This window comes from Nematocida major (genome assembly GCF_021653875.1).
Source record: "Nematocida major strain JUm2507 chromosome Unknown 136, whole genome shotgun sequence".
In the NCBI taxonomy this organism is placed as follows: Eukaryota; Fungi; Microsporidia; genus Nematocida; species Nematocida major.
The window spans coordinates 1-10,719 of record NW_025952915.1 but is presented as its reverse complement, the minus strand read 5'-3'; the positions used below and the strand labels follow the sequence as shown (position 1 = coordinate 10,719).

Sequence of the window (10,719 nt, the reverse complement as noted above, 5' to 3'; positions counted from 1 at the left end):
GTGCAGGGTGTGCTCAAATTGCGCGACAAGAGAGCCTGCCTGGTCGTACAAGGGAGGATAATCCTCAATTGCGCCGATTTTTGTCAGGTAGGAAATGTACGGGTTTGGTGCCTTAATAACCTCTGGGTCGATGTATCTTTTGCAGAAGGGGAGCGTGCTGAAGGTTTCCTTGATGTACTTCATCAGGGCGGTTCCTCCCTCCAGCTTGGAGGGCGCCCTTGGGTTGTCGATCATGTAGTGCGAGCAGTCTCCCTTTTCTGTCACGTATCCAGAGCCTGTTGTGGCAAACGTCTCAATCGCAAAGAACTCGCCCACCTCCATTCTCGAGCTGTTTTTTGCCTGCTTGACGATGGGGATGTATTTTCCTCCGTGGATTTTGTACTGCTGGATCGAGTGCCCGTTCAGGTTGGACACCGGCCTGATTGCAACAGGCTTTCCGTCGATTGTGAGCTCGTAGCTTCTAATCACCTCCTCGGCGCGCTCTCCTATTTCTTTGATGAGGGCGTCTGGGCCTGCAAGCTTCAGGCACTCGTACACAGACTCTCTTGCTGCCAGCAGGAGGTTGTTGTACTCCGGGTTGAAGCACACTGTGAAGGCAGAGTCTATGATGTATCCGTTGACGTGCGTTCCAAAGTCCACCTTCAGCACGTCGTTTTCTGTGAGAACCACCGGCTTGGACTTTGGGTTTGGGCTGTCGTGCGCGGCACAGTTGTTCAGCGAAAGGCCCGTTGGAAAGCCTATTCCCTTGTTGTACCCCTTTCCCAGGACGGTTCTTGTGCCGTTCTCTATAAACTCGGCGATTTCCAAAAGAGTCACACCCGGGCGAATCATGGCCTGCGCGTTCTGCCGTACCATGCGGTGTGCCTGGGCAGCAATGCGGGCCGCCTCAACCGGCGCCAAATCGTCTCTGTACTCCCTTTCCAGGATGTTTTCTATTTTGGGCAGCTCCACTCGGTTTAATACTTCTGGGAACATGGGCAGAAAAAATGCAAATGCATAAAAAAATCTCCTGAGATGGAGTCGAACCACCGACCTCGCGATAACCCCAATGGGAAACCATTTCTACAGTCGCATGCTCTACCACTGAGCTATCAGGAGCCACATTCAAGCCGCAAAGGGGCAATCTCGGGCCGCCAAGAGCGTTAGACTGCTGCATAAAAGGAGAAGGCGCATTTTTTTTATGGACCGAGCAGAGGAAATATGCAAGAGTTTACTGCGGGGCGGGAAGGCCGAAAAAATCCACTCTCTAGGCGCGCTGAGCCACTTTCGCAGCACAATGAGACTTACTCCCAGCTGCAACAGCTTTTTCTACGGGTACATAAGGAAAAGGATAGAGGCGCTGGCGGGGAGCCCGTCGTATGCCTTCAGCATGGCGCAGTCTGTGCAGGCGCAGCTCTACTGCGGAGTGCTGATGCTCGAGCAGGGCACGTACTTCTTGCTGGGAGTGCAGCCAGACCTTACTCCGGAGGTGCTGCGGGTGGACTTTTCTGAGCTTTCAGAGTATACTGTGTACTCTGGGCAGGCGATAAAGGTAATGGGGAGAAATCCGGCGGGGGAGGAAGTTGTTGTAGACTCGATAGTATACGACAGCATTCCAGACGGTTTGGCCAAGACGGGCACGGGCACCAGCTTCACGGTCACGTTCATCGACGAGAAAAAGCTGTCCTGGGACGAGCCGCCCTTCCAGCCCGAGGAAAAAAGCGCGGAGTGCGCGCTCGACTCTGAAAAAATGCTGAAAATAGTGAGCGAGTGCGGGTCGGACATTGCCGTGATTTTTGGGGATGTTTCTGCGCGCGGGCGAGAGCTTTACAAGGAGATGCGGGATGCTCGCCTGCCCAGGCTTCTGCTTGTGCCGGCAGTTGACGGGATTGAGTCTAGCATGTGCTACCCCACGGAGTACATGGAGAAGGTTTCTGGGTGCCAGGCCCACGTTGTGCAGGAGAATGTGCCCTCCAGCGGGCTTTATGATGCAGGCAGCTCCCGCATTGTGGAGCTGCAGAACCCCTCGATGGTTGCAGTGAACGGGATACTTCTGGCTGTGACAAGCGTGGACATACTGCGGGGCATATCCCGGGGAGAGGTCAGCAAAAACAGGAGGGGCCGGATGCTGGACATTCTTGCGCACGCGGTCTGCCAAGGCACGTTTCTTCCGTTTGTGCCGCAGGATGTGCCTGTTGACTACTCTGTCTACAACGCGTTTATGTGGCCGTACTCTCCGGACGTGTACGTGTTCCCGACAAACCTGTCCGCAGGCAAGGAGCAGGTGTGCGAAACGCACATTTTCCCGCTGGGAAAAGCGTGGGCTACGCTGGAGGTGCGGTGCGACGGGGAGGGAACTGTTACTGTGGAGGCTGCAGGGTCTGCATAGCTGGGCTGCCGCATGCATCCATTTGGGGCCTGAAAATGCGGGCTTCAGGGATTAGTGTGTAGGAGCTTTACAAATAGCGCAAAAGTCTGCAGGGTGTTTTGAGCCTCTTTTGTGCGGGCGTTTGGCGTGCTCCAGCGAAAAAGCGCGTGTTTGGGCAGGGCGCATTCTGGCATAAAGTGTGAAAAAATTGCTGTTGGCAAAAATTAATGACAAGTCACAAAGAGCGAGTAGACGCACGGATACTGAGTTTGCTGGAGACTGGCGCAAAGCAGAAGCACAGAACAATAATAGGAGTGTGCAGCAAAGTGAAGAATGTGGTGCACCATGTGCATTCTTTGCTCTCCATGTATGTAATCCGGCCGCGCGTTCTGTGGGTCTACGAGAAAGAGCTTGAGGCGAAAACACACAAAATAGGAAAGGCACGGAAAAGAAAGGGCGCTGGCGAGGTTGCCCTGTCAAACTTTGAGTCGTTTATTGTAAATACGGAGATAAACTATGTTTTCCATAGCGAGGCAGAGAAAGTCCTTGGAACCACAACGGACATGTGCATACTGCAGGACTTCTCCAAAATAAAGGCGAATGCGCTGGCCAGTGTGATAGAAAGCGTGCGAGGAGGGGGGATCATTTTGGTGCCCATTGAGGAGACCGAGAGCGTGTACACGAAAAGGCTGTACCACTTGCTGCAGTCCGCTGGGAACTACATCATACTTGACGGGCAGATGAACGTGGTCCGCGACGCGCAGGAAGTGGCGCAGGCGGACGATGAAGACAAGGAAAACATGCTTGATGAGAAGGCAAAAAAGGTAAAGGAGTCTGCAAACGTGCTCAACCCCCTGAGCGTTATTAGCGCAAACAGCACAGCTGTTCTGATGAAGCAGTGCAAAACAGAAGACCAAGCAGACGCCGTTCTGAAACTGTCCGAGGTCTTGGACCGACGGTCTCTTGTTGCCGTTACCGCAGACAGAGGGCGAGGGAAGTCCGCAGCCTTGGGGCTGGCCGTGGCGCACGCCGTGGTTAAGGGGATGAACGACATCTTGATTTCTGCGCCGCATCTGGCAAATGTGCAGACGCTGTTTGAGTTCATAGTTTTGGGGCTGACCGCAAACGGATACAAGGAGCAGTTTGACTTCTTTGTTGAGTACTCAAAGACAATGAAGCGCTCAATTGAAAAGATTTCTGTCTCAAAAACGCACTACCAAACAGTCCGGTTTATGAGCCCGCAGGCGCTTTCGCACTCGCCCTCTATGCTTGTGGTGGACGAGGCGGCAGCTGTGCCCTTGACCGTGCTTAAGAGCATGCTTGGAATGTACCCCACGCTTATCTCCTCCACCACCGCAGGGTACGAGGGGACGGGGCGCGCGCTCTCTCTGAAGCTTTTCAAGTCGCTGGACCCGGAAATAGTCCGGCTAGAGGCGCCCATTCGATACAGCAAGAACGACCCGGTGGAAAAGTGGCTGAACAGCGCGCTTTCGCTGTCGCCCGAAATACCGAAAATGATCACTTTCCCCAGCCACGACAAGTGCCGAGTGTACGCGGTGAATAAGACTCTGCTCTTCTCGGGCCACGAGGAAACCGAAAAAATCCTCAGGGCGCTGTCCAGCATCCTTCTGTCGGGCCACTACAAGAACAGCCCAAACGACCTGCAGACGCTTGCAGACGACCCCAGCCACACGCTTGCAGTGATGCTGACAGAAGAAGGCCGCGTGCTTGGCCTTTGCCAGTGCGTGCGAGAGGGCGGAAAGACGGAAATGGATGAGACCCAGCAGGCCTACAACGAGAAGAGGATGGAGAAGGGAAACCTCATTCCTTGGTCAACCGCGCAGTACTTCCTCGACATGGAAATATTCGAGCAGGCAGGCATTAGAATTATAAGAATCGCAGTTCACCCAGACGCACAGTCAATGGGGTACGGGTCGCACCTGGTCAATGAAGTTGTTAGAGCCGCAGAAACAGGCGAGGAGCTGGGAGCCGGCAGGCCATCCAGCCACGTGCTGTTCTCGCCGTTGGCACTGCCGCGGGTCGACTATGTGGGAGTCTCCTTTGGAGTCACACAGAAGCTGCTGGACTTCTGGCTGCGCCTTAAAATGAGAGCTGTTTATCTGAAGCACACGCTTTGCAAGACAACCGGAGAGCACACGCTTATTATGATGAGGCCAATAACAGCGCGCGCCTCCGCCAAGGTAGAGGCGTACACGCAGGAGTTTACAGAGCGCTTCCTGGAGCTGCTTCCTGGATGCTTCCGGACAGTGCCCACGGTAATCTCGCTGCAGCTGATTACGCCCGTGCAGGAGCGCATGGAAAGGCCGAAGGAGGGGCAGATAGTGCGAATGCAGGAGTTTGCCAAGTGCAACTTGGACTTGCGGATTGTGGTCGATCTGCTCCCCGCGCTTGCAAGGGGCGTTCTTAAAACAAAAAAGCCCATGGTTTCGACCACGCAGAAAGTTATTCTTTTGGGCATGGGCTTACAGCATAAAACAATCAACGACATGAGCATAGAGCTGAAGCTGCAGCAGCCGCAGGTGAAGATACTTATTGCGAAGGCGTTGGCTGCGCTTTCCGCGAGCAATTAAAAATAAAATGCACGGGGTATTAACCACAGAAAAATTCTTTTAGCATTCTAGAATGCAAGCAAAGAGCAAGAGGCGCCAGCACATTCTGCAAAGTCTAGAAACAGTTCGAAAGACGTCGGTGTACGACATAGAGTATAACATGGACGAAACCGACCGGGAGATACTTGCATGTTTGCAGCAGAGCCATCCATGGGTCAACGAAGAAACATACGAGCTGGTTATGGACAGGCTGGAAAAAGAGCATCATTTTTTGCAACGGATTGCCATGACAAAAATATCAGATAGCGATGAATTGTCTGATGAGTGCAATATTTGCGGGGAAAAGGAAACAGAAGACGACGATTTCCTTGTGTTTTGCGATGGGTGCAACATTGCAGTGCACCAGTCCTGCTACGGCGTCCCAAACATTCCGGAGGGGAACTGGCTGTGCCGCCCCTGCCTGCTGGCCCCCAAAAAAACGATAAGCTGCATTCTGTGCCAAAACCCGGGGGGTGCGTACAAAAGAACCAGCAACGGGTTCTGGTGCCACGTTCTGTGTGGAACCTTGGTTCCTGGGGCCCGGTTTGAAAACGCGTCTCTGGTTGAGCCCATTGACACAGAGGACGTCCACAGAAGCCAGAACCAGTGCATTGAGTGCGGCCTCAAAAAGGGGGCAGTTGTGCCGTGCGGATACTACGGGTGCAGGCGCTCGTATCATGCTACGTGCGCTGTGCTGTGCGAGCGGTACATCGACTTGGCAAACTGCATTGTCTTTTGCCACGACCACGACCCGCATAGGAAGGCTGAAAATATTCTCACGCGGTCTCCAGACGCAAACTATCCTATACTGGAGCACACGCCCAAAATACGCCGCCCTGTTTTGCTGTGGACTCCCCAGCGGAGAATCCACTCGGAAATAGAAAGCGTGCCAATCAAAATTTCCGACTATGTTGTTAACACTATTGTTCTACGGGACCTGGACAACTGCCCAGATGCCTCTCAGCTGGTTAAGGACATGTTTGCAGTGTGGCAGGTGCGGAAGAAGGACCGGCCCATTATAAAGCGGCTTCGAATCGACGCGTTGCCGGACGGCTTTAGAAGGTGGGGCGCCAGAAAGATGCCCCACGTGAACATTCCGAAGGACAGCCTGCAGGTTCTCAAAGAGTTCTCGCTTCCTAAGGAGATTTGCCTGCCAGAAGCTGACCAGAGCCTGTATGAAATGGCTGTGCTGGGGGTGCACAGGACACAGATGTCTTTAAAGGCCTTGGAGCAGGAGATGCACGCAATTAACAAAAACACGCTGAAGCTAGAAACAGACCGAATGCTGCTGATTTCCAAGTTTATTCCAGGGTACACGCATATGCAATGGCTTTTCAACAGCCTAGCCCGGACAGACAAGCACGATCTTTTCAAAGAGGCGGTGACTGACGACATCGCGCCCGGATACTCATCGATGATACAGCACCCTGTCTCGCTGGACATGATAAAGAAAAAGATCAGCAAGCTGAAATACAAGTCATACGATGACATGCTAAAGGACGTGGAAACATTAGTTGCCAATGCATACAAGTACAACGGAAGAGAGTCTTTCATAGGGATAGAAGCAAGCCGCTTGGAAGAGGTGCTTGGATACTGGGCGCTGAAAAAGAACAGCTTGGTTTTGGCCCGCCTGCTTCCCCAGCCTTATCTGCCGTACGTGGTTGTATGCACCGAAATGGACACAATGCGGGATGCGCTGGAAATAAAGGACCTGCTGACAGGACATACTTATCTAATTGAGAGGGACCGGGCAATTAAAATAGACAGCGTGCAGGCAGGCCGGGCCCGGATAGCTGAGCTAAATAAAGCAACAGGAGCCACGCCTTCGCAAGAAAAAGAGCAGCAAAGATACATGGAGGAGTACGCACATAGATATGCAAGCCTGTAAATACCTATTAATAAACAGTCCACTCAATTGTTGTTCGCTTCTTTGGATGACTGTCTTTGGCTTCAGGGAGCACTGTGCTGCCATTTCTGCAGAGCATACGTCATAAGATCCCGTCCGCGCTGCCTGTCGCTATACACCACATGGACACGGCTTGGCGCGCTCTCGGCTCTTGCATAGCAGCCCCATGCAGAACCAGCATTTTGTGCTAAGAAGCACTTAAATGCAGGCCAAATGGCAGGTCAGCCATGCTTTTTTGCACCCATCGCACACCTGTACTAATAACCTTGCTGCTGCACTGATTATGCTGCATTTGCGTTTTTATTTCAAAATTGCTTGTGCTTTGTTTTTTCAAATAGGTCAATGTGTTTGACAAAAATATTTGTCTAGCTGTAATAGTAAAAGTGCTAGGTAAAACATTGTCCTTTTCTCATCTCTGGCCTGCTTAAACACGCTGAATTTGCCATAACTTTATGACGGTGTAAATACCTGTCAAACCAACAGCCAATCCCGAGCAACTATGCTTTCAGCATACAAAACACTTTTTTATACGGTTTGGCTTTTGATGCGATGCTTTTCCATGGTGATTCTTCTCTGCTGGAGTCTGATGTTCTGTTTGGGTAAAGCTAAAAATGCAAACTTTAGGCCGCATATTTGGAGAGTGCGTTTTGTGTGCGCGTCCTTTAAAGCATATGCACATTGTACAGCACTGCCCTAAGTATTCTGCACACTCTAAGCGGAGGCTCCTCAAATAATGTGTATTCGATTCTGTGCGAGCTACAAGCCTCCCTCCGCGCAAAAGCTACTTTTTCACGCTTTTTGACCGCAGAGGGCTATATTCCACATAGCCTCATAGGGTTTTGCGCTATTTTATTTCCCTTGGAAATCTGCACGCTCCCTGCTCTTCTTAAAAACTGGCATGCCTGGGCGTCTGGCGCTGCACCGATAAAGTCTTTGGTAGAAGGCTCGCGTTTCTGTGTCAAAATCTTTTTGTGGCAAGCCATACTCCAGACAATTAAAATCACGAAGTCATTCTTGCTTTTGATAAAACCATTTTGTATATTATGGAACGATAGTAAAAATTGCATGTCAGTGAACAGAAGAGCTATATTGGTGTGTGTGTGCTATGCCGCCTATCTTTTAGGTGCAGACTATATTGAACTGGAGCAACAGATTGATTCCGAATGTTTACTGCTGCTTTCCGACTGCATAAGCAGCAGCTACATGCTCTGTGACCCAGAATACAATGTAGGTGACATCTCTTTTATGAATATAGGCAGCCCGAACATTTTTCTTACTAGCGAAAATGCCCCGCCGAGTTTGGAAGTCGCTGCAGAAACTCCTAGCACAAGCGCAAACCCTTTAGGAACGCCGGCGCTTCCATCTTTCTCGCAGTTAATTGCCGAGGCAAATTGCTCAAAACACAAAGCCTTTTTCAATCCGCACTATGACATGAATTATTCATATGAAAATTCTTTGGGCGGCTGTGATGAAAATTATTTGTGTGAAATGGACATCTCGGATAATGCTGGCGCTGCAGTGCCTCTCCACGAAGAGCCTATGCAGGACTCGAGCTCTTCTCCTCCCTTTGAGGATAATAGATCTGAAGACAGCATGGAACAGCAGTCTGCTCTTAAGGTTCACCAGGAAAGCCCTGACTGTGTGCCGCCAACAGACGAGGCGCTGCCCTGCGAAAGCTATATGCAGGCCTATAAAGAATTCGCGTTGTCAGACCAGCAGCTTGCCATCCATAGAGCAGTTTCAAACATACAGTTTTTCAAGTTGAACAAAAAAATTTCATATCCAAGCAAGGCAGAAAAAAAGTCTATTAAAGCGCACATCAATGTGTTTCCCCAAAACACCTGCATTTGGGTCGTTCTCATGGGGATTTCGGTCGACAAAGAAAAACTTTACTACATCCTGTGGCATTTAAAAATCATGTATAAGAAGATACTCATCGAGAATAAGCCTTTCATTGGGTACTATCCCGGGTTTTTTAATGATTTTTTGGAATATATATCCAAAACTGCGCCAAGTATATGCATGCAGCCAAGCCGTGTGCTTTTTCTATCTGCTGATTTGTACGAAAAAAAAACTTTGGGTGACTTGTTTTTGGGCCTCTCCGATGCTTTTGACCCTCTAGCCAATGACGTGGCTTTGGTCAAAAAAAGAGCGTGCCTTTATAGGAACGGCATACACGCCATTTTGTGCATTCCATTTGTGTTGAAGGATCTCAGGTCCTGTGACACCCAAGTGTTTGATAATATTATTAATGCCATAAGAAGAGCAGGGCAATGGATGTATCCAAACCCCGTCCGTTTGGATTTGCACCTTAACATACTAAATCATCTATATCATGAGGCCAATGACGATGGGCCAATAAGCACTGAAAGGGTAGACAAGCTTTTAAGCTGGTACAAATCGTTTTTAGGCTATACCCCGAAATGGTACCAGAGAAAGTCGGTTTCTTCAATTTATACAATCGCCTACAATGCCATCGTGCTGTTTTATAAACACTGTCCTGGGATTATTAAAAGCCAGCGCAGCGGCAATGACTCATCAAACTACATAGTTCGGGGGAAATCTATAATTGTGCTCCAAAAGTACATAAAATGCACGGTTTTTCTGGGCATAGAAAAAGACAAGCTTCTTGCCACCCCCCAAAAAATCAACTATTTTATATTAAATGACCGCTGGGAGGTCTTGCCTCCTTCGGCGCACTATCACATTCACCTGGTGAACAACTACAATCAAGAGTATAAAAGACTGTGCATGCCGCTTTATACGGAATTTGGGCAAAGCCAGTGCATTCACACACTGGACTTGGTTGCCAAGCATCTGTCGAAGCTTTTTGGGTTTTTCCAAGAGCATATATATGTGCTGGAGTACAGCAGGAGCACAAAGAAATGGAGACTCCAGCAAAACATGGACACGCCTGCATTCACTCCTGGTAATGAAGAAACGATTCATGTTTTCTACTTTATTGAAAAGGGCTTGCGTTCCAACCATTTTACATTTTGCACATTCAAGCGCCCCTTTAGGAACGTGCCGAATTGCGAAATCAGCATTCCTTTGTTTCTATCCCCTTTGATGAGAACCGCACTTCTTTTGACACCTTTTGTGCCGCAGAACCCTTCTTTGCACTATCTTGTGTGCCCCGAGCAACTCTTAAGTACTCCGCAGGAACCATCTGTTTATGTGTACAAACCCTTTACCGCGCATAACACAAGTATGCATAATGCGAAAACCTACAACGAAATTGAAAGATACTACAGTAACATGATCCTTGACATGTCCGAGACAGACTTGAACTGCTTTTCTATGCGTTTAAGTGTGCAGAAAACAGCCGACCAGGCAGTAATTTCCTGGTACGCCCCGTTAGATAAAAAAGCAGACGAATTGTCGCATTACTTCTTCAACGAGCTAAAAAAAGAAAACGACGAAATAGTTCACAAATCCATAAAAAAACTAGTTGAAGATATCCAGGAGCTCCACAAGAAAAAAAGCAGCTCCATGCATGGATTTTTCTTTTTTTCGAAAAAAAATAAGGGCCAAGTAATATTTTATAACGAAGGAGTGCAAATACACGGCATAAAGTACGACCCAACAATGCGTTTTACAAAGTCCTGTTTTTTGGTACTTCGAAACACAGGCACACAGTATACAAATATGATAAACGTGCACAATCAGCTGATTCAACTAGCCTTTGGGAAGTCCTCAGGCTTGAGTGAGCATGCATGATATTGTGCAAAACCTATATTCGAGCGCTTATCAAGAGCTCAGTGCATTTGGCTTTGCGTTTTCGCACGCTTTCTGCTTCTAAGCCCGCATTTACCGCACATGCCTAGAAAATCCGGGGAAATATAGATTTTCTTTTT

The 10,719-nt window shown here is 49.4% G+C and overlaps 5 protein-coding genes across 5 annotated transcripts; 4 read left to right on the top strand and 1 right to left on the bottom strand.

Moving 5' to 3' along the window:
* NEMAJ01_2273 (methionyl aminopeptidase) lies at window positions 1-975 on the bottom strand (the record flags this gene model as incomplete). Its single annotated transcript, XM_047916111.1, has 1 exon — window positions 1-975. A coding segment is annotated over one exon (975 nt), but the record flags the coding sequence as incomplete, so codon positions are not given.
* Window positions 976-1,180: 205 nt separating this feature from the next.
* Window positions 1,181-2,368, top strand: NEMAJ01_2272 (DNA polymerase alpha subunit B; the record flags this gene model as incomplete). Its single annotated transcript, XM_047916110.1, has 1 exon — window positions 1,181-2,368. The coding sequence occupies one exon, from the start codon at window positions 1,181-1,183 to the stop codon at window positions 2,366-2,368; it is 1,188 nt and encodes a 395-aa protein (XP_047772067.1).
* Window positions 2,369-2,574: 206 nt separating this feature from the next.
* Window positions 2,575-4,938, top strand: NEMAJ01_2271 (N-acetyltransferase 10; the record flags this gene model as incomplete). The annotated part of the gene is made up of 1 exon (XM_047916109.1): window positions 2,575-4,938. One exon carries the CDS (start codon window positions 2,575-2,577, stop codon window positions 4,936-4,938), a length of 2,364 nt encoding a protein of 787 aa, XP_047772066.1.
* A 52-nt stretch (window positions 4,939-4,990) lies between these two features.
* On the top strand, window positions 4,991-6,844 carry NEMAJ01_2270 (bromodomain and PHD finger-containing protein 1; the record flags this gene model as incomplete). Its single annotated transcript, XM_047916108.1, has 1 exon — window positions 4,991-6,844. The coding sequence occupies one exon, from the start codon at window positions 4,991-4,993 to the stop codon at window positions 6,842-6,844; it is 1,854 nt and encodes a 617-aa protein (XP_047772065.1).
* Window positions 6,845-7,927: 1,083 nt separating this feature from the next.
* On the top strand, window positions 7,928-10,582 carry NEMAJ01_2269 (uncharacterized protein; the record flags this gene model as incomplete). The annotated part of the gene is made up of 1 exon (XM_047916107.1): window positions 7,928-10,582. One exon carries the CDS (start codon window positions 7,928-7,930, stop codon window positions 10,580-10,582), a length of 2,655 nt encoding a protein of 884 aa, XP_047772064.1.
* Between the last annotated feature and the right edge of the window lie 137 nt (window positions 10,583-10,719).